The 22,773-nt window shown below is 43.8% G+C and overlaps 1 protein-coding gene and 1 pseudogene across 1 annotated transcript in view; one reads left to right on the top strand and one right to left on the bottom strand.

The window, feature by feature from the left end:
* Positions 1-488: 488 nt before the first annotated feature.
* The window catches only part of CLTRN (collectrin, amino acid transport regulator), a 31,672-nt gene continuing 9,387 nt past the window's right edge, over positions 489-22,773 (top strand). The window contains exons 1-5 of the mRNA XM_043570178.1: positions 489-651; positions 953-1,011; positions 4,765-4,850; positions 17,141-17,254; positions 21,520-21,714. Of these exons, the coding sequence (XP_043426113.1) occupies positions 594-651; positions 953-1,011; positions 4,765-4,850; positions 17,141-17,254; positions 21,520-21,714 (512 nt within the window). The 5' untranslated portion in view covers positions 489-593. The remainder of the gene's footprint in view (positions 652-952; positions 1,012-4,764; positions 4,851-17,140; positions 17,255-21,519; positions 21,715-22,773) is intronic.
* LOC122478175 lies at positions 3,704-3,787 on the bottom strand (annotated as a pseudogene).

The following is a 22,773-nucleotide window of genomic DNA, read 5'->3' as shown; positions in this document are numbered from 1 at the left end:
TCACAGAATGTTCCATTGGACAGCAGTGCTATCATTAACTTGGAATTTACACAACCAGCAGAACTCAGGGCTGACCAAAATGATTCCCTTTGAAGTGGAAGTTCTCTCAGGATGTTTATCTGTGGAGGTGAGAGTCAGGTGAGACCATTCTTGGAAGGGCGTCCTTTGTTCACCAGAGATAGAAAGGAGTGCTGTTTGTTTTCTAAATTAGGATAGCCTATCTATGAGCCAGCTACTTCAGCCCTGACAAGATAGAAAGTTGAGGCCAAGGAAAATGTCCACAGTGCACTTAGCCAGACAACGACAGAAAGGGCAGGGGAGGATTCTGACTTTGAGTCAGCAGAGGAAACCCAGAGTTCAGAAAAGACAGCTAATCTGTTTTCCAAACAGATTTTCGTAAATAACTGACAGGAGATGGGCTGCTTCTATCTAAGTATTAACCCAAATAATGCGGTTTAATCATTAAATCTTGTAGGTGGTGGCTTGATTGTTTCTCTAATATTCTAATCCGGGTCACAGAATGGCTAAGGCAGCTTTAAGTGGAGGGTGGATATTTATCCCTGCATTTGCCTTGTGTTTTACACTCTGAAAGAATGTTGTGCCTGCTCTTTTTTCTGGTGACTGCTATTCATGCTGAACTCTGTCAACCAGGTATGTAGCCTTGAAACTTAAAAATAGATTAACAGTTTTCTAAATGATTGACAACAAAGACCTCTTTATTTTTCTAAATCTGCAGACGTGTTGTGGCCTGAAAGTTGAGACTATGACTGTTTTATGAGTTTGAAAGAAAATTTTAAACCCTGTAAGGTGATTGTAGTTAAACTCTCAGGAGTATTTGGGGCGATTTCACTGAAGTTCAGCATTGTGTTGATTTGAGTTGGTTAAACGTTTGGTCTTCTGTTTTGGCAGATTTTTATCATCAAATGCTGCTCTTTTTTTTTCTTTTTGGCAGATGGAGAAAATGCTTTTAAAGTAAGACTTAGTATCAGAACAGCTCTGGGAGATAACGCAGTAAGTGGAGAAACTGTGTGTTCATTTTTCATTTTGTTTGCTAATAACACTACTTTCTCTTGTAATGAGCCTCTCTGTATAGTTATGTTAAACTTGTTATATAGATTAATTTGAAAGACCTCAAATCTGATACTGTGTTAAAGTAAAAAAAATAGTAAAATAGAAATTACTAAAAAATGATTTTGCCTAAGGTATTGAATCTTCAGTGCTAGAAATCTGCTAGAAAATCTGTGAGATTTTGTATTACACAAAACAACTGTGCAAACTTGAACATTTTAATCAAGCTGTGGAGCAAAGGGGTCCCAGTCAGGCCCTCAGGTCTGGTTTGGGCTCTGCTCCTCACCATTATGGTCATCTGAATTTTCTGAGCCTCAGTTTTCTAGTCATTGAAAAGATGGCATGGTTCCACCCATATAAGATGTTTCATAGCCCCCGAATTTTCTAATTCTAATGTGCAGTTTCTTCAGTTCCTCTCAAATATCAAAGTAACACCATGAAATATGTGCTTATGAAATTGAAGTTAAAAAATACTCATTAGGCTCAGGTTACTGTAAGTGCAATAAAGCCTGTCGAATTAATAAGATGATTCGTGTAATTCTAGTTTTAGTATCCCCGTGTGGTCTGTGAAAATTTTCCCCAATAGAAGGTGATATTAAGATGTGTCAGGGTAGAAGCAATCAAAGAATGCTACAGGTACTTAGAGGTACGTATTCTGTTTGCGGACTAGTTCACCAATATATTATTTTATTCACCCAGTGAGAAATGGTCATTGTAACAGGCAGCATTTATTGAGGATTTAGTTTAGTTTCCAGCGGGGGCCCTTCTGACCACTTGACTCACATCAGTTCACGTAGTGCTCACAACAACCCTCTGAGAAAGGTAGTACGGGCATCCTGTTGTCACTGGGTAAATGAGAAAGCCGAGGTATAAAAAATGAAGCGACGTGCCCAAGATCTCAAGTCAGCAAGTGACAGAGGTGAGATTTGAACCCAGGCAGTCTGACTGTAAAATTGACTCTCTCTACCACAGAGAGTAGATTGTCGGTTGCTTATCCCAGGGTCCTCTGAGGCAGGCCCCATGGTGAATGCTGGGGACACAATGGCAGATAAATCAGACCTGTCTCTGCCCTCGTGGCACTTACGCTGTTGGGAGGATTGGTTGTCCATCAAACATTCAGTAAATGAAATGGAAATGTGTAGGCTTGACAAGTATAGCAGGGAGGAGAAGCACATGGGAGCTTTGGCCTTGTCAGGGGCGTTAGTGCTCGGCACTTGCTGTGAGGTCTAAAGCATGAGTGCAGGTGAGCCAGAGAATAAAAGGAAAAAAGGCAGAAGGAACAGCACACACAAAGGCTTGTTACAGGAAGGAACTTGGTGAGAGTGGGGGATGGAAGGAAGGCTGGGGCATCGGCAGCTGTAGCAGTGGAGTAGAGCATGGCATGTGATGGGCTTGGGCAAGAAGGAGAGATCAGGCTGAAGAATGTGTGGACTGCGTTAGGAAACTTCGCTATTATCTTTAAAGCAAGTGAGGGTTTTATGGAAGAGATGTTTTGGTAGAATTAGTGTTTGGAAGACAGTGGCCACAGTGTGGAAGGCAGAGTGGAGGGGATGAGAGTAGAAAAGAGGAATGGAGAAGGAGTCAAGGATGAAGCTTTAGTTTCTAATTATGCAACTGAGCAGATGATGACCCACCTATGAGTCAGGAAACCAGGTGCAGACAAGAAAATCATAGCTTTAATTTTGAATTTGTTGAGTTTGAGGTATTATTGATGAATAGGCAAGGACAGAGTGGACTTGAGATCTACATTCCTGGGCCATTTGCATTTCGGTGACAGTGGAAGCCTGGACTAGATGACAGTCTGAGGGAGAAAGTACAGAATGACAAGAGGAGAAGGTCCAGCATAGAGCTTTGAGGTTCTCTAAAACTTGGAGCCTTTGCAGAAAACGGTAAACCCGCCAAAGGGGCAGAGGGGCAGGAGGAAAAGCAGAATGAGCATTGCAAAAGGGAAGAGAGTGCTTCAAGTTGAAGGAAGTGTTCAGGAGTGTCAGATGCTGTTGACAGGCTGAGCAAGCTGAGGCTGAAGGCCTCTCATCATGCTGCGTCATGTGGAGGCCACTGGTAACTTTAGAGAGCCTTTTTGTGGAGTGGTGCAACTGGAAAGCAGCTGATGGAGGGAGTTGAGAATAAGTGGACGGTGAGCACGTAAAGACGTGAGTATGACGATTCCTTTGAGAGTGTTGGCTGTGAAGGGCAGGAGAGAGACACCAGTAGGTGGAGGGAGAACGATTGAGTAAAGTAATTTGGTTCTGGTGTTGTTGTAATGGGGAGGCTTGAGCATTGTTAAAAGTCAGAATCCAGTGGACAGAGGAGAGGGGAAACGGTTATCTTTCAGATCCTGAGAAGTGCAGAGGGAAGTGTTCCTAGTAGAAGTGGATGCAGTGGCCACTGATGGGAGGAGAAACACCACATCCGGCCTTTCGGAGGAGGAGGTGGATAGCATGTATGTCTATAGCGGGAGTTTTTTATTTGGTGTCAGAAAAACGGGGGAGTTTAAATTGATGACTTGAGTATATATCTGTAAATTAGGAGATAAGAACATCTGTGTGAGTGTGAGGTGTGAGGGAAAGCGCTGAGTTTGGTGCAAGGGGAGCCGAAAGAGGTCCAAGATAGTCACTGTGAACCACGAGAGAGAGAGAAACTGGGAAAAGTTTTCAATTAGCAATAATCGCGCCTCGGATAAACCTCATTGGCTATGATACTGCCAGTGCGCAAAGCTAGAGAGAAAACTGATGGAGAAACCTAAGGGATTCCCAGGCAATTTGGGAGTAGGACATCATGAACTTAGAGTTAAACCAACAAACCCTGTTTTGTGACTTTCTCCATTCGTACTTGATTACTCACCGCAAATATGTGGTTAGCCACATCAGTTCACTAGGGCTGCTTTAACAAAGTGCCATGAACTGGGTGGCTTAGACAACAGAAAATTATTTTCTCTTCGTACTGGAGGCTAGAAGTCCAAGATCAGGGTCTCAGCAGGGTTGGTTCTTTCTGAGGGCTATGAGAGAAGGATCTGTTCTAGGCCTCTGCCTTTGGCTTATAGATTGCTGTCTTCCCTCTGTATATGGCTGTGTCCAAATTTCCTGTTCTTGCCAGGACACCAGTCATACTAGATTAGGGTCTACCCTAATGGCCTCATTTAAACTTAGTCATCTCTAAAGACACTGTCTCCAAATATGGTTACATTCTGAGGTACTGGGGGTTAGGACTTCAACATATACATTTTGCGGGGGCACAGTTCAATCCATTATATGCGCACACACTCAAGTTTCCAGCTAAGAAAATGGAAAGAAAAATTGTACCAATGTTAGTAAAGGAAAGGAAGCTAAGAGAAGTAGTCAGTTTATGAGGGAAGAGAGAAAGGGAGGAATGATGTATATGTCCTGTAAATGTCCAGGATGGGATGTCCAAATGGACTATTTGTTGACGGGTTACTAATACTGCAGATTGTGAAGAAGATGATGCAATGGAAAATACACCACACTTGGAATGATAGAATGTCCAAGAAAGCCTATCCTGAACATTATTGTGATATGATTTATCTTGGTCTCCAGTCTTTAGTGTATGAGTAAGATGGGGGTGGGGGAGAGAGAGAGAGGCAGGCACTGATTAATACCACGGTGGCCACAATGAAATTGCAATGGACCATTTTTCATCCTATGCCTTTTTACATTTTCTGTTTTACTTCTCTCTTAGTATGCCTGGGATACAAATGAGGAATATCTCTTCAAAGCAATGGTGGCTTTCTCCATGAGGAAAGTTCCCAACAGAGAAACGACAGAGTAAGTACACAGTAAAAAATCTTAATTGGTTATTTGCAGTAGTATTTGAGGCATGCATTAATTCCAAATTCTATCTGGAAAGTAATTATTTAACTTCATTTTTGAAAAGGATCTCTATTTTAACATTAAAAAAACTTTTGTAATCTAGCTCACCTTACAGTTTATATCATGTTCCAACGATGCTCTTTGTTCAATAGGTGCTATGATGATAAAAACTTCTAGAGGTAGTCATATGTCATAAGCTTTTTATACATTCCTACTGTATACATATAATTTCTCTTGTAGATGGATAGATAGCAAGAAAGGAAGGAAGGAAGGAAGAAAAAAAACTCTACTGTCATCGTATTAGTTTGCTAGGGCTGCCATAACAAAATACCACACCCAGTGGTGGCTTAAATGCCAGACAGTTCTGGAGGCTGCAAGGCCAAGATCAAGGTGCTGGCAAGATAGATCTCATTCCAAGTCCTCTTCTCTTGCCTAACAGATGCCACTAGAACTTTGTTCTCATGTGACCTCTGTTGAGGGGGCATTGGAAGGGGGCGGAGAGTGAGTTCTCAGGTGTCGCTTCTAATGAGGACACTACTCCCATCAAGGTTGCACCCTTATGACCATATTTAACTGTAATTATCTCGTCACTGGCCCCATCTCCAAATACAGTCACATGGGGGGGATGGGTTCAGGCTTCAACATAGGAATTTTGGGGAAGGGGAACAAATCAGTCCATAGCACTCATTTTGGAAATAAATATGTATAGGTTCATTCCACTGTTGATATCTGTCATAGCACCTTGGTTATTTTCTTCGAAGCTTTAGTACAAGTGTTAACAGTTTTACATTTTTTCTATTCTTCTGTATTTGTGATGTTTCCTTTCATGTCTATTTGTGATGCTGGTAACACTCCTGGTTTCTGTCTACTCCCTCTCTCCTTCTTCCCCTCAAGAGGAGAAAAGCCTGACCCAATCGGTGAGCTGGAAGGAGAAGCTGTCTGTGGCTCCCTTCTCTTTAGGACCTGGCTTGCCCTTAGACAGCAGGTGGTTTTCTGTGCTACTCCCTACACTGAGTCCAGAATTAGGCCCTGCATGGGCAGGCACATATACCTGTATGTTCTGTACAGCCTTACAGGTGTATGTGCTGTTTACAGATGAGGACTGTTGCTGTTGGTAGGTGCCATATCATATAGGGTGTTAAATATCTTGCATATTACTCCTGTATGTGCGATGGGTGCCCTAGTTCAGCTCTACATGGGACACTGTACATGAATTTATCTCCATTCAGGATTTTTTTTTTAATTAGGAAGAAAATTTTCCTGCTGATTAAAGCTGTGTCCTCCAACCTGGCCTTTCATTTTGGTCTCCTAGCTGCTTTATTCTTTTGTCTAAATTCCGTAATGATTCAGAACCTGACAAATAGGATCATTATTAATTGGCATACCTGAAACCCACAATATATTATGCATGGACTGTGACTATGAAGAAGGAAACAGAAGAATAGAATTTGAGGGAGCAAAGTAAACATATGATACATGTATTTGTGTGTACACACGTACACATAAATATTTAAAAATAGGTAATATATTCACATGATTCAAAAAATTAGAAAAAGGAGGTATAGGGGAAAAGAAAATTGTGTCCAAAGTGAACTCTACTCCTATTTTATAGAGTTGCAGAAAAACATATATTTTTGTGTTTATCATCTGCCTTTTAAGCTGCAGCACTCTTTCCACAGTTGTTTATCATAACCTTTTTCAAGAAAATGAGGTGATTGCTTTGCAGAAATTTGAAAAGGAAAAATATAAGAACCCCCCCTCCCCCGATCATCTTACAATGCAACCCCCAACCCCTGCAAATAGTCTCTTTATCCTTTCCTTTTCTTGTTCAGCAGGTTTTACACATTGTTGTGTTCATGGTATCGTTACTTCCTCTGGGTGCCTATGTTAAACTTTGTAAATGACTACATTAAACCAGATGTTTCCCATCGTTTCAAATAGTTAATTTAAACATGTAACATTTTAGATGAATTTTGAAGAATTCATTTTTGAATTTTTCTTTATGAACTTAGGGCATTGTATACATCTGTGAATATCTGATCTCGTTGACTTGCAAACATGTTTCACTTGGAATTGGGTGCACAGATATATGGAAGCCTTTGTTGCCAGTGTCCTTTAAACAAGTGAAAAAGTGCAAAACTTTATCAGGGGTCAACAAATTTTTTCCTGTAAAAGCACAGGCAGTGTGAGAGCCAGCAGTACTGCTGTCGGGAGGCTGAGTGATGAGGGCTGCTTAATGAACCAGGAGGTGTTTAAGATGCAATTCAGTAGCTGAGCCCCATTCTACATGCACTGCCTTAAAGAAGGCTGCATCCTTACGTGAACGGGCTGCCGCTGTGGGAAAGGGCAGCACAAAATGCAAGACAGGATTGAAAACAACTTTGCAGAGAGTCTGCCTCTCGAGAGTGTGGTGGCAGGATGGAAGACACCAGTAGCCCGGCTACCGGGTCAGGTTTTAACTCTTCTGCCTTAGAGAGGCCTTTTGGTGCCAGCGAGGGACAAAATAAATTCTGCAGGGGAGCTGCTATGGGATGAATTGTGTCCCCCCCCCAAAAAAAAAATTCATGCGTTCAAGTCCTAACCCCTCATAGCTCAGAATGTGATTGTATTTGGAGATAGGGTCCTTAAAGAGGTAATTAATGTAAGATGAGGTCCTATAGGTGGGCTTTAATCCACTACGAATGGTGTCCTTAGAAGAAGAGATTAGGACACAGGTGTGCACAGAGGAAAGCCCAGGTAAGACGGGAGAGGGCAGCCATCCACAAGCCAAAGGAAGAAGCCCCAGAAGAAATCAACCCTGACCACACCCTGATCTGAGACTTCTAGCGTCCAGAATTGTAAGAAAATACATTTCTGTGGCTTAAGCCACACAGTCTATAGTATTTGTTACAGCCGCCCTAGCAGACCCCTCCAGTGGCAAATGCCCATTTCCGGGATGGCTTCAGGGATCCAGATCTGCGACATTCACTACTTATTTACTTATTTTTCCTCGTTGCTTATTTTATGAATATTGCAGAAAACTTGAAGATGCTGAGATGTACAGAATTGAAAATGTACAAAGTAGCTCACTAAAGATAATCAAATAATAATCAGAATAATGGATACCCTCATTTTCATTCCACCTGTTATCCGGTCCTGGCTACGATATCTCTTGTATCCAGCTTGACCGCCTCCTGTGACACAGAGCTCAGTATGTCCTGAGGATGCTTTTGCATATTTGGAAACCTACGATCGATATATCCTTGATCCAGCATGACCTTGACTGACTATGCAAGAGGAGGTTTTTCCTAGAGAGAGGTCCTGGCGGCGTTCACACAGGACTGGTAGGACACTGAACGGGTCCAGTCACCCTCACCCAACCCCAGCAGGCAGTGGGAGAGAAGGCTAGAGGGTCAGAGAGGCAGGGGGTGCGGGCCTGCAGAGAGGCTGTGACATTTCCACTCCCTCCCCCACGGGACAGGAACAGGCAGGAGTGGGTTCCAGCACGTACACACCATGCAGCCACGTGGGGTGCTGACCACTGGACCCATTCAGATGAGGTGGTGCCCATGCCACACTAGCGAGTATGTGCTTTGAGTGTTACCCTTGCTTGTGTCCCTGTCTACCTCGAGTCAGGTAGAGAACTGCTCACCGAGAGTGGAGTTGTCTGTAGAGGAGAGACCGGCATATGATTTCCTGTCAGATGCTCCCCCACGTGCATGATGGTGAAGCCAGTCACTGAGGCCTGCCTTGTAGCTGGAGAAGTCTCAAGGTGGAAGGCGGGCTGGAGCTCCTGTCATTGGGTGGGAGAGGACGGCTCTGCAAGCGGTCTGCCCTTGAATGGATTCCCGGGAGCAAGCAGAGGCTGCGGGAGGGAGCTGGATGGAGTCCCTGGCTTTGGGGCTGAGAACCAACCTCAGGGCAGGAGGAGGCAGGGGGTCAAGGCTGGCAGTGCACCACTGGAGGCCGAGCAGAGGGGGGATGGAGGAAGTTGATCAGAGTGCGTCACCTGCGTTTGGGGAAGATGCGGTGCAAAGGTCCCCAGACAGGTCCCCGGACAGCTCCCCGGGGGCCCCGCAAGGCGCTCTGAATGGAGAACGCGAGGAAGCCACCTCAACGGAGGACCCCGAACGGTGAACAGCCAGAGGGACCCATAGAGAGCCCTGGCTAAGGACAGAGAACTCTGCTGTTTCCGTCCCTCGTGCCCGCAGCCCTCTCCCGTCTCCCTTTCCATCCCTAAATGAGCAGGATGAAGCAGGTGGGGGGCGGAAGGGACACGTGCAGGGGGTGGGGTGGGGAGGTAAGTGTGCACAGAGACTACATCAGTGGTGCACTCCACTCAGGTCAGCACTGCTGGACGGAGAGAAGCTGTGTGTCAGGCAGGAAGACCGTTTTGATCCGAGTTTTGATTCACCTACCCTGATCTTTTTAATAAGGAGAAGTGACTGGAAAGCTACACCATTTGCTTCAGATGCTGTCAAGGAAGAAGGAGGCAGAGCTGACAGGGCAGGGAAAGGCAGAGGGGTGAGAAACAGAAACCTGTTCTGCCCCGAGGTCTACTGAGGCCAGCCTGTGAACTGCATGGCTGTGTTGGAATCCGTAGAGTTGAGGAGGCTCTACTCAAGTCTACTGGGTGCTCGGCCCTGACATTAAGTTGATGGATGAAACCAGGTCCCACACAGCATAGCGCCCACATTGAGGAAGCAGGGCGTGGGAGAAGTGGTAGGCAGGTGGACTGAATGTGACCAAAACAAGACAGTTCCTTCAAAGTCATTACTTAAATCTTGATATCTTGCTTTTCTTGCTACTTCCTGGATGCTCTTCAAGGCAGAATAGAAGATGTATGGAGAAATTTCAAAGGTAGAAAGTTCTGGGTTCATTAGATCAGACTGTGTGAAGATTTCTCGTGAATTTGAAGAAGATGGCAGCTAGATGTTTTCAAGTGATTACAGTAAGGTTTAGGCCAGATTTACTAAAATAGTTTCACAGAAGAACTTAAATGTTTGAAGGCATTTTCTGGAGAAATATAATCCAAGGTTAAACTCTAGTCTAATTCCCAAGTCAGCTGGGACATTTACCTGCCCAGTTTGCTTAAATATTTATTGGCTTTTAGGATAATGTATCATTTGGAGCAACAGAGGGAGAAGTCTACCTCAGGCATGCCGTTTTCTTTCCGATTTTCACGGTGTAGAGCACGGAATGAATTTCTCCCTCTGCCTAGTTATTCAAGGACAAGTCTTGTGATCTAAAAAGGAACAACGTGCTGTTGTGTCCACGGTAAGGGGATTAATGGTCTTGTGCTTATAAAACAGCAGCCCAGCTCCTATTTAGGCCTTTGGTTTCCAGAAACAAGAGGCCTGATTCTTACCACCCCTTGGATGCAGGTGGCCCTGTCTGGCGCCATTGAGGAGAAATGGCAGGGGAGCCAAATCGTAGAGGATTAGTATAAAACCAAGGCTTTCCACACTTGAGGAAAGGGAGTGCACATTTTTACCTTTTCAGGATTTGCTTGAGAAGCCATTAGGGTATATGTAAATGTTATTACTTCAGAAGAGAGTTGGGCAAAGTGATTATTGAAGCAAATTCCAATAATTCCAGCAAACCCATCTATATTTACAATTTCAAAAATGTAGCATTTCCCTTTAGTTGTGCTCCTGGCATTTGAGTCTAGTAATTAGTTTTTACATTGAAGTATAATGGACCTACCACATTGGATTAGTCATTGGCAGACAACATAACGATGCAATATTTGTGTATGTCGCAAAACGATCGCCACAAGAAATCTAGTTAACATCTATCATTATACATACTTTCAGCATTTGTTTCTTGTGACGAGAACTCTTAAGACGTAGGCATTTCAGTTTACTTAATACATCAAAATAAACTTTACAAAGACGTGCTTAGCTCACTAGGTGCTTGTTGTCTGATTAGAGTTTCGTTTTGTGTAAATCTTCGAGGACGTTCCATGTGGTCACATTTGGAGCAAGGCCAGGGAGAAGCCACATCCGTGGTACATAAGCCAGAATGGGAGGAATTTGTATCCTTTGGTCGCTAAGGACATTACTACTGAAGTCTGTAGGACCAGTCTTCATGTTACTTCCATTTTACTACCAGCTTCGCTCACAGTTACACTTCCTCTCGGCTACCCCTATCTACACCGTATCAGGAGTCTTCTTATGCGAGAGAGCTCGGCTACTATTGTGTTGTCTGAGTATCTGTGGTTGTGTAAACAAAGTTTTGGGGAAGTAACCTCCCTCCTTTCATTCCCCCCTTTCCATTTGGTCTTGGCTCAATTTACTTTCCCAGTTTGTCTCTCACAATATCATAGAAACAATGGAGTTCATTTCTCCATTCCATTAATTCATCCCCCCATTTCTCACTCACTCACTGAGTGCCTACTCGGGCCACACCGCAGGAACACAGGGGCTCGCAGCACAGCACAGACTTGGGCCTTGCCCTCCTGTCCCAGGGCCCGGAGAAGGCTTGTGCTGCAGACAAACTGAGTATTTTAGATAGTGTCCCAGGTGACCCCGCAGCTGATAAAATTAAAGAGGGTGTTCTTTGCCTGGACACAATGAAGTTCATATCAGGACAGGGATTAGAGAACCTCCTGACACAGACTGTGGACAAACCACATGAAATCTAGAAGCCCTTTGCCCTCCCGGCCGTCCTGGGTCCATTCTTAGATGGGGTATGGAATCTTCGGAGTCAACTCAGACATCTCGGGAAGTATTGGCCTCTACTTTGGTTTTTAATCTTCTCACTGGTTCAAGACACCGTGACCTTGGTGTTCAAGGGTCTTGCCACTAAACTCCTGCACCTGGCACTTATGAGAAGGGTCATGGAATCTAAGAGCCCTTGCAGCAGGAACTCTTTTCCTCACCATCCCTGACCATATTGGCTAATCTACGCCTGTTTTCGGTACACATTTGTGAGTGAGTGAAGCATGCTTACCATCCAGGCCTAAGCCACAGGCCTGTCTCTTAGGGTACAGTGGACACAGGAAACCAGTGCTCAGCCACCCATTTCTGCTCTTCTTCCATCCTCGTGGAGACTCCCCTGATGGCCATGGTGTCGATGGCCATAGTGGCAGTAGCTGTGCACTGCCTGGGTTTTCTCTTCTTGGGCCTCACTTTCTTACTCTTGGGGGAACCAAGACATCACAGTTCATTTCTGCAAGCATCATCCAAATAAGGAGGCCACCCCAGCCCACGGGTGTTTCTCTGCCTTCTTCTACAACCTTCTCCAGAAGCAGGGCGTGCTTTTCCCTGGCCTTTGCCCACAACCTTGCTACTTTAGGGCGTGCCCTTACTCATTCCCGCTTCACTGCCTGGATCTGAACAAAAATATCAACACTTCTCAGCAATTGTATTTCTGTGGTTGGTATTTATTGAGCACAGGGTTACTTTTGCTTGCTAAAAACCCTAGTCTTCTTTTACTGGAGGAACCACCATGTGGGTGGGATACTTAGTGTTCTTTAGTTGAGGACCCTCGGCAGCTAAAACGATTCCCCTTTGCGCTCACACCCATCTTCGAGAAGTGATGGAAACGGTGCTTCTTAGGACTCCAGCACACTTGGAGGCTCCCTGATAAATCCTTGAGACGTGTGAACACGTAACGGAACTCACGTCCAGACATTTTACATAATTAAGACCACCCTTATGCCGATGGATGCCAGTGTCTTGCATTTGAATGTGACTCTTTTCATTTTCAAAGTACATTTGCATCTATTATCTCCTCATCAAGGAAAATAGTAAAAACTATTATTGATCCACTGCCTTGTCTTATTCTTATAGATCATTTTACTGTGCCCTGGCAACTTTAAAATAACGGCTTTGCTCCTGTATGTGTGTATGTAAAAGGAAAAAATATATGTATTTACAAAAGACTTGCAGAGAAAATCTAGAGAGATCCTATGTATCAGTGGTCCTCAACCTGGGGGGATTTCATCCCGCCACTGTGCCCAAGGATATTTAGAAGTGCCTGGAGGTATTTTGCTTTTCACAACTGCATATGCCACTGGCCTCGAACATGTAGAGGCCAAGGATGTGCCATACGTCCTCCAGAATAGACAGCCTCCCACAAGCAACACCGGCCTTGAACGTGTAGAGGCCGAGGATGTGCTATACATCCTCCAGAAGAATACACAGCCTCCCATAAGTAAGACTCATCCAGCCTAAAATGTTAATAGTTCCGACTTTGAGAAACTCTGCTCTAGACTCTTCCCCCGTTTCCCTGATACTATCATGTTAAATAACTGTGATAGATATATCAAAACTAAGAAACTATCATTGGTTCAATGTCACTAAACTATGGAATTTTCAGACCCTCTTCCCTTTTCGACTAATGTCCTTCTTATGTTCCAGAATCTATGCCTCTGTAGTGATCACTGTAGTGATGGAGACAGTTTCTGTATCTTCCTTTGGTTTTCATGACCTTGGTCAGCCTTACTTTTCAAGACCGTGACACTTTGGAGCATTTTTATAAGTGCTTCCTATGTGGGTAGGGTACTGACCCCATTTAGGTAGCACAGGAGAAGGAACTTTGCCTTGTTTACAGCACATTCTCTGACTCTGAAGGGGGAATGCCATGAAATTCATGTTTGAACAGTAATTAAAGAGGCTTTAGATGGAAAGAACAATATAGGCAAAGTGTCCAGGTGACCTCTTATCCACTTTTTGGCCTCCCCTGTTCCCAGCAATATTCCTTTGCATTTGCTTAAATTATATCAATGGCATGTGCTATACAGAATATCCCACTCCCCATCTTTTCATTCACCAGTGTATTTCTGCAATGCAACGTGTTGTAAGACATGTAGCTCTAGTTCAGTGATTTCCAACTGGGGGTGATTTTTGGCCCTCGGGGGATATTTGGCAATGCCTGGAGGTGATTTTGATTGTCACCACCGGAGGCGGGCCTGTTGATCTGTGGGCGATGGGGGCTGGGTGTGCTGCTAAACACCCTGCCCTGCACAGAATTATGTGGCCTGGTAGCCCAGGAGTGGAGAATCCTTGGGCTGTTTCTTTCCTTGAGTTCGTGGAACAGTCTTCCCTTGACAGAATGTAGCGCATTTACTTTATCATCCCCTACTGGTGGGCATTTAGGTTATCCAGTTGTCTGCTCTGACAAAGAGTGCTGGGGAGAACATCCTCGCCAATCTGTGTGTGTGTGTGGGGGGGTGTGTGTGCAAAAGAGTTCCTGGGAGGCACACTATGCTCCAGGACACACTCTCAAGTGCCACCGCAGACTGGTTGGATGCGTTCACACCCACAGCACTGCCTCGGATGCTGATTCTCTGCGTCTTTACCGGCATTTCGTATTATTTAGCATTTTCATTTTTGCCAACCTGAGGCACTTAAATGAGTAGCTTATTTTTTTTAATTTGCATTTTCTGATGATTCATGGGCCCAGCCTTTGAATCATTCACACCACAGCATGCTACGAAATTGGGGGACGTTTTTTCCAAGCATGTACCACTTCAGTCTGTTGTCTCTGTCTTTGCTGTGTTTTAACATAGCACATATTGGGAGACCAAACTTGGCTGTTTCTTCCAGTAGAGGTCACTGTCCCTCAGAGATTCTCTGCCAGTGGTTTTGTCTTTGTTTTTGAGTGATTCCCCCCAGCCCTGCCCCGCCCCGGAATATTTGGCAATGATTGGAGACAGTTTTTTATTTTCACAATGTGTGTATGCTGCTGGCCCCTCGGGGACAGAGGCCAGGGATTCTGCTCAAACCCTATAATGGAGAGGACAGCAGCACCCAATAAACAACAAGAATTATCTGGTCCCAGATGTTACAGGGCCAAGGTGAATTCACAGTGTAGATGCAATCCTAACATGTACATCTGAAAGAAAGACAATGACATTCTCTGTGATCATAAAGTTGTCTATTATTTTTATCTAAAACAAGAACGCCATTTTCACTTCACAAAGTGGGGAAGTAGGGGAGAAGCATGCCTTCCTGATGAGTGTGGGAACAGGTAGGAGGACTGGGTGGGCACAAGGAAGGCAGAGGTTTGGGTAGCTGGAGAGCTTTTTCAGTGTGGGCTCTGCAGGGTCAAGGGAGTGGGTCTGGGGGCTTGGTGGAGCCGCCAGCTGCGGGGGAGAGGGCTGACTGGGGGTGTCAGGGACCCATGTGGGGGTAGGGCAGAGTGAAACAACTGTGGGTTTGAGTCTCAGGAGGTGGAGGTGGCAGGGCTCTGACTCAGGATACAGCGGAGACATCAGGCTGCGGGAGTCCCAGGCCCTGGGGAGTACTGATCTGCTCGGCAGCCCAGGCCACGGTGCTGTGTCCTTGAGGCAGGTAGGCCCGGGTCGGTGTCCTCTGGGGCCCTGCTGCACCAGGAGCAGAGGCCTCACCTCAGAGGCCCAGGCCCAGGCACAAAGGAAGGGACCACTCTGTCTCTCCATACAGGCCTGAAGGAGGATGGCCTGGCCCCCGGTCTCTGCCTCTCTACCTTGGCCTGGAAGGTTCAAAGCAGAGAGGTGCTGAGATTCTTTTTTTTGATTTATTACATTGGCTAGGGGCCCTCGGCGGGGCCTCCTTGACATAGGGCCCAGGGGCTCCTGGATAGGCGGACAACTGTAGAATCTCCCCTGTGCTCCACAGGAGTGAGTTCGATGGTCACCAGGCTCCAACTGTGTGTGGGGTTCTGGGCATTCCCCAGCCATTTCATCAAACTCTTGTGATCACTAGAAAAATCCAACCCCATGAATATCTGGAGGGGTGGCTTGCGGTGAAAGCTTCTCTAGGCCTTGGGGACCATCGTCCTCCAGATTCTGACATGGTCCCAGCAGGATGGCACAGTGGGGGCAGACTGGCTGCAGACCCAGGAGAGGCTACGGCTCCCATCCGGGCCTGGGCGGCAGCGGGTGGGCCTGGGCCAGGGGGAACCTCGCTTCTGGGCCAGGCGTGGCAGCGTGGCCATGGCTGTGCCCAGGCAGCTGCCCATGATCTCAGTGCAGCGGGGTCGGGACCTCTGAGGTGGAAATTCGGCTTCTGTAGGTTCCCGAAGTCTGCAGTTGTGAAGCACGCAGAGCTAGGAGGATCATTGTCATCGGGCACAAGGACAGCGTGTGGGGTCACTCGTGGGGGCCCTCTGGGCACGGGGTCGTGCCCGTGTGGGGCCAGTGCCCCATGGATGTGGCAACTGTGTGGGGCGTTCCCTGCTGCTGAGGGCGGGGTTGGGGGGAGAACCTCCCACTTCCCAGCACTGGTCCCAGGCACTTGGCTCCAGCAGAGGGGCCAAGAGGGCTTGGCTTCTGTATGTGACATTGCAAGGGAGAAAATGGAATAGTTTCTATCAGGTCCCGAAAATTATAGAGAGTCGGCACAATGGCCCTGTCTTTATTGTGAAAATGAACATAATACACCTTAAAGAGCATTCGCTCTTTTAAGGAAAATGAAGTCAACTTATTAGTAAAGCGGATATGTCTTTCATTCTTCTTGAATAGTACCTGATGTCAGTCACCTTTGCAATCTGAAAATGGTGAAAGCCATTCAGGATTTATGTTTTAGCACTGACAGTGTTTATTTATGTGGACTCTCCTATGATTTTCAACCTTTATGCCCTTCATACATTCCTATATAGGTCGTCTCCATTCTGAACACTTAGGCCATTTCTTTCGTGTCGTTTCTATTGGTAATCTGTGTTTACAGAGTAGAATGAGGCACATTTCCAATTTACAGTTGGAAAGCAGGTAACTGCAGAAACAGTGTTCAAAGGCTGCTGGTAAATTGATTATAGCACTTCAGTTTGGAAGTCTTTTATTGAGTTGGCTCCAGTACTGGAGTAGGAGAGGGAGGGAAACGTGGTCAACAGAGGAAGCAAGTATTGGATGAAGAGTGGCACCTGATTTGTCTGGACCCAAGCTCTAGACGGCTGAATGAGGAAGACACTAAAAAGAGCTTGATGAGGAAGTACAAAAGGCTCCTGTAGCTCAGAAATAAGGCCAGTGTTGAAGCCTGCGTGCTGTCAGCTAGTGGGTGATGCGAGAATAAGATCCTTAATGCTCTACTGTGTAATTTTTCTTGTTTTTTCATTTTGGTAGATCCTTATTTAACGGATGATCCCTAAATATATGCTTTTCAAACAAAGGAAATTTTCTATGCTAGTTTTTTCTTAATAAGACATTTCTTCATAATGGTAGAAATGACTTCATTCATAGCTAAGACACGTTTTCAGACAGTTATAACACCAGAGTGGATGTTCTAATGTAATTAGATATTATTTACTTACAATGTATTTTTTTCCCCCATCATCTGCAGAATTTCCCACGTCCTAGTTTGCAATGTAACCCAGCGAGTGTCATTCTGGTTTGTGGTTACAGATCCTTTGAAAAATCACACCCTTCCTGCTGTTGAGGTACAGACAGCCATAAGGTAATCACCGCTAAATATGTCTTCTACTGGTAAATCAACTTGTTGATTAGTTTGCTGTTTTCATAGATTTTGAAGAATTCTCTCTCTTCTTACAATGATTTATGTATAAATATGTCAAAGATTTAATTTCGTTAGTTTGTTTTAGTGATCAGTTTGGATGAGTGGTTCTCATCCAAGGACAATTTTGCTTCCAAGGAAACATTTGGAAATGTCTGGAGACATTTTTGTTGTCATGGTTGAGGCGGGGTGTGTATGGGGGGGTTCTACCAGCATTGAGTAGACAGAAGTTGGGGTGCTGATAAACATTCTATTATACACAGGATAGCGCCTCAAAACAGACTTATTCAACACCAGATGTCAGTTGTGCTGTGGCTGAGAACCCCTGGTTTAAATATTAGCCACGAATGTTTACTACTGTCTTCTTTTGTGAAGAACACCTTGTATGGCACTATTGTATGATGGTTCATCACATGGATTCTGGAGCCCAAATCCTTCTGGTTTTGCCTCTTGCTAACTGTTTAAATACAGATAAATTACTTCCCCTTTGTTATTCTCTTGTAATCTGTAAAATGGGAATAATTATGGTACCTCTCAGAGTTGTTGAGATTAAATGAGTTATTAAATGTAAGGTGTTTTGAAGAACCAGTCATACCTTTGATTTTTATTTAAAAACCAAGACAAAAATTCTCATTTCTTGGGTCTCTAAGGACCTACCTTCCTTAATTAATGTACAGCCTTTCCCTTTAAAAGATACTTTTTGAAAAAACAAGGCAAAGTCATGACTCTTATACAAATTAAAAATAAATGCCATTAAAGATTTTATTATCTCATTAATTAATGAGGGAACTAGTAGTAAAATGTTCAAAACAGTTCAAAGGAGACTTTCAAGGAACCATGCATATATAGGAATCAAAATAGTAATCAGTCCATAGAAAATCAAGTGGACAAAAATAATTTACATTATGTCAGTTTTCTACTACTTACAAATTTGCAAAATAACTCAAAGACCGGGGCACCCGGGTGGCTCAGTTGGTTAAACATCCAACTCAGTTTCAACTCAGGTCACGATCTCACGGTTCTGCAAGTTCGAGCCCTGTATTGGGCTCCACACTGACAGTGTGGAGCCTGCTTGGGATTGTCTGTCTCCCTCTCTCTCTCTGCCTCTCTCTCAAAATAAATAAATAAAAACTTAAAAAAATAACTCAAGGACAAATAGAAGGTGTAAATTGTCCAGAAAGGTGTATCCACCAGACACTCAGTAGTATTTTTTTAACCCAATTTCAAGTTTTACACGTTTTTTTCCTGAGAGTTTGTCTCCTCCTCTCCTTGTGATCATAACAAACTTTCAAAACTGAAATGTGTTCTTGACTTCAAAGAAGAGGAAGGATGCAGTTTGTTTTTACTTCACCCACTGTGCATTTTATGCATGTCAAAACTCTCTATCCCTCAAATGATTAATGTTGGGCAAAAGTATATTGGAAGAATGAGTTCAGGAGATCAACTCTTTCTCGAACAAGAAAGAGTGAAACAAAGTAGCGCTCCTCAACAAAGGATTTACAAGTTACTGAAGTTCTGCTCTTCGCCAAGGAGAAATATATAGTGAAAGAATTCATTTGCCCTCTGTAAAATATTAACATATAAGATAATGAGTATATAATCGAATGCCAAAGGTTTTTGTGTGAACAGTCATCCAGTTCCCTTACTGATCTGTACCAGTGCGAAATGATTTAATCTGCTTTAGCAGGAAGGTTTGACCTGTATTGTTTCTGCACTTCTGCCCCTAAGACTTACTGTTAATACCCAGCCCTTAGGGAATAAGAATTAGGAACAGTGTATTTCACAGGAAAAGGAATTTTATTCAAGCTTTCCCTGTGATCTGCGGGGGCCACAAGGAAATTAAGCTACTTCAGTTAAAGCAGGCTTCCATGAACCTGAGGGAGAAGAGTGAGTGTTTGGGATGAAAGTATCTGTCAAAGGTCCTAGCAGGAGAAGCTATTTAGGGGGTGAGGATGGCCAATAGAATGAGAATTTGTGTTAGGGAATGCGTAGGTCTCACCAGGATTGTATGAAAATAAAGGGAACAATACCAAGAAAGAAAGATACCAGGAAGAGCAAGGAGATGGTAGCTAGAAGGCAGGTGATAGGAATTTTTGGGCTGAAGAATCTGTGGAGTTGAAAAAATAATGCTAGTTCCACTGAATATTTGCATAACACTTCCTGCTTCATAAAGCGTGTTCCTACACATCTGTGGCATTTAATATCAACACCAATTGTTTTTGAGTAATTATTATTATTATCCTCGGTTTATAAATGAGGGAATTGAGGCCCAGGGAGATTAATTTTAATTGATTTGCTGAGGCCACCACACTAGAAATATAAAAAGTGAGGATTTGAACCCAGGTGCGCTGCCATCACACCCAGTGATGTTTTTTCTCTCCACTAGAGTGTCCACACTTACGGAATTATGTGAGGGAATGAGCCACCAGTTCTACGATGTCTGTTTTAGCTCTGTCGTGAGAGCCTGGCCTTATCAGGCCAATCTTGGCTGGAAGATGTCCATGGTGACTGACACCTATTGGGGATTTCAGTGATGGTTGGAGTTTTAGTCTGTATTGAACTTCTTCATTTTTTTTAAATTTTTTAAAAAGCACTTTTAATGTTTATTTTTAAGAGAGAGAGACAGAGCACAAATTGGGGAGAGGGAGGGGCAGAGAGAGTGGGAGACACAGAATCCAAAGCAGGCTCCAGGCTCTGAGCTGTCAGCACAGAGCCTGATGCAGGGCTCGAACTCACTAACAGTGAGATCATGACTTGAGCCGAAGTCGGATGCTCAACTGACTCAGCCAACCCAGGTGCCCCTGATCTAGAACTTCTAATCAGCCTGAGAGGCAAAAGAACAACAGAGTGTTCACTAACCAGGTAGATAGAATGAGAAATACAGAGTAACTTCTCATTTTACTCTGAGTTATACCTTAATTGTGGGATTCATTATTATGTGGAGAGGTTTGTGTTCCCAGATTACCAATAATATGTTATGGAAAAAGGAAACTTTCCATAGTTTGATAAAAGAAAATTACACTGGAATTATCGCCTGCTGTAGATTTTCTGGCTGGGATTCTTTTTCACATTCATGAATAATAATGCCTCAACATAGATTTTTATTTGCTAAAGGAGGTCTTTCCTGATAGCTTGGTGCCAGTCTGCAGAGATTCTCAAGCCATTACTGTCAGGTTCAAGACTTAAGCTGTACAGAATGGTAGTCACCCGCCAAATGTGGCTATTGAGCACTTGAAACGTAGCTAGTCCAAGATTAGATATTCCCTAAGTGTAAAGTATCGAGTACAAAATAAAACGTGAACCAACTCAATTTTGATTACAGGTTGAAATTATATTTTTCTAGATATATTGGCCAAAAAAATGATTAAAATAATTTCAGGTGCCTGGCTGGCTCGGTCGATTGAGCATGTGACTCTTGATCTCAGGGTCATGAGTTCAAGACCCATGTTGGTTGTGGAGCCTACTTAAAATTAAAAAGAAAAATTAAAATAATTTCACTGGTTTCTTTTTACTTTTTCTTAAATTGCACCTCCTAGAGAATTTGAAGTCACACATGAGGCTTACATATATTTGTATTTTCCATTGCTGCTCTAGAGGTAGATGAAGTCAGTTTGTCTAGTGCGAATTCAGTAGATGCCATACACTATCTCTAAGAAATCTCACCTAGTTTGCAAGTTACAGTTAGAAATTCACTTATTTGGTTTCATTCAAATAAGTCTTTGTACCAACCCATCCCTAACTGCTGCCACCACCAAAAATGCAGATTTTCCCCAGGAAGAGTAACTCATTTACCTTGATAATTTTCTAGCTTTTGGACTCCTCAAGCACCTGTTACTTTAGTCATATGGAACCACTTGGAATTTCCCGAACAAATCTACTATACCATGTCTCCATTCCTGTACTCACCACACATTTCAGGAAATCAAACATGGTGGGGAGAACTTAAGCTCGGGACTTCCCGTTACTTCTAGGACATTCACAACTGGAGGACAGTAGACAAGCCTTTCTGTAGCAGCCAGCACTGCTCTGAAAAGTACCACAGCACGATTGCCCTCTCATCAAACTGTCTAGTCAACCTCAAGTCTCATGCTACAGGGATGCTCTGTTTCTAGAGATAATTATAATCATGGAGAGATGGGTCTGGACCTTCTGTTTCTAATTGTTTTCCTCTCTTGTTTTGTTTGTTTTTGATCATTGTTGTATCCTAGAATGAATAGGAACCGGATCAACGGTGCCTTCTTTTTGAATGACCAGACTCTTGAATTTTTAAAAATTCCTTCCACTCTTGCACCACCCACCGACCCATCTGTGCCCATCTGGATTATTATATTTGGTGTGATATTTTGCATTGTCATAGTTGCAGTCATGCTATTGATTTTATCAGGAATCCGGCAACGTAGAAGGTAAGATACTAAAAGGGAATGATTTAAAGAGCATTTTCCTATTTCCTCATGACTTGGGAAAGTAAGGAGAGCATTTTCCCCAAGCTGAAGGTAATGCCTTAAATCTGAAACTTTGAAAATATTGGTGATTGGCAAAATGTCACCTATGCTCTTGTGTTTAGAGACTTTTTACAGTCCAGTGTCCCTTACTATGACTCCTTCCATTACTGTCTTTTTCTTTGTTCTACACCGTATGAATATTTCATATCAAGAATTGATTTTAATATCTGTGTTAAGATTTTGTAAGGTGGATATACAAAGCTAAGCAGATTTCTTGGGTACGCAGGGTTAATCTTTAATAGTCCTCCAGCTCCAAATGCTAGCAGTTCCACAGTTCTTTCCATGCATCCCCAGCTTGGCTTGCCTTTTCTTGGCCTCGTGCCTACAGCTGCCATCTTGTCCCAGATACTTTTGCGCTTTTATACCTCCCTCCCTTCAGTAGTTGCTTGTCCCTCTAGTGCCTATGGTATTACATGGAACCATGGCCCTAGAAGTGGCCTTTGAGTCAACACCTTGCATCAGAATCACCTGAAACATTTGTTAAACTGTAGATTCCTTTGCACTACTGCAGACTTTCTAAATTATTATCAGTGAAGGGGATGTATTTTAATGAATATCCAGGTTATTCTAATTCACTTAATTTGAGGGCTTCCAATTTAACTACTTTATAGAGATTCCTACTCCCTGAGTTCATTTATCTGGATTCTGGGGCACTGCAAACTTTGCTGTCTAAATGATTGCAATTACTTCAATCTGGTCGGAATTGCCGACCAATGGGAGAGTCACTAAGGCAGTGGGACAGGAGGAGAGGAGATAGGATTTCTCAGCATGATGAAAGGAGAAAATAAATTTGTTTACAAGAACCTCTGATCCAGAGAGGGTCCTTACTCTTCATTAGGCCATTTGATTCTTCTAAAACCTTCTCTTCCGATACCAAGGAAGAGGAATTCAGGTAAGTGGGAATCATGGGGACGTGCGTTGGTTTTCAAAAGGGTCGATGCCCACACAGACATGTGGGAT

This window comes from Prionailurus bengalensis, chromosome X (assembly GCF_016509475.1).
Source record: "Prionailurus bengalensis isolate Pbe53 chromosome X, Fcat_Pben_1.1_paternal_pri, whole genome shotgun sequence".
Lineage (NCBI taxonomy): Eukaryota > Metazoa > Chordata > Mammalia > Carnivora > Felidae > Prionailurus > Prionailurus bengalensis.
The sequence above is the reverse complement of the archived record's forward strand: the minus strand, read 5'-3'. Positions and strand labels throughout refer to the sequence as shown.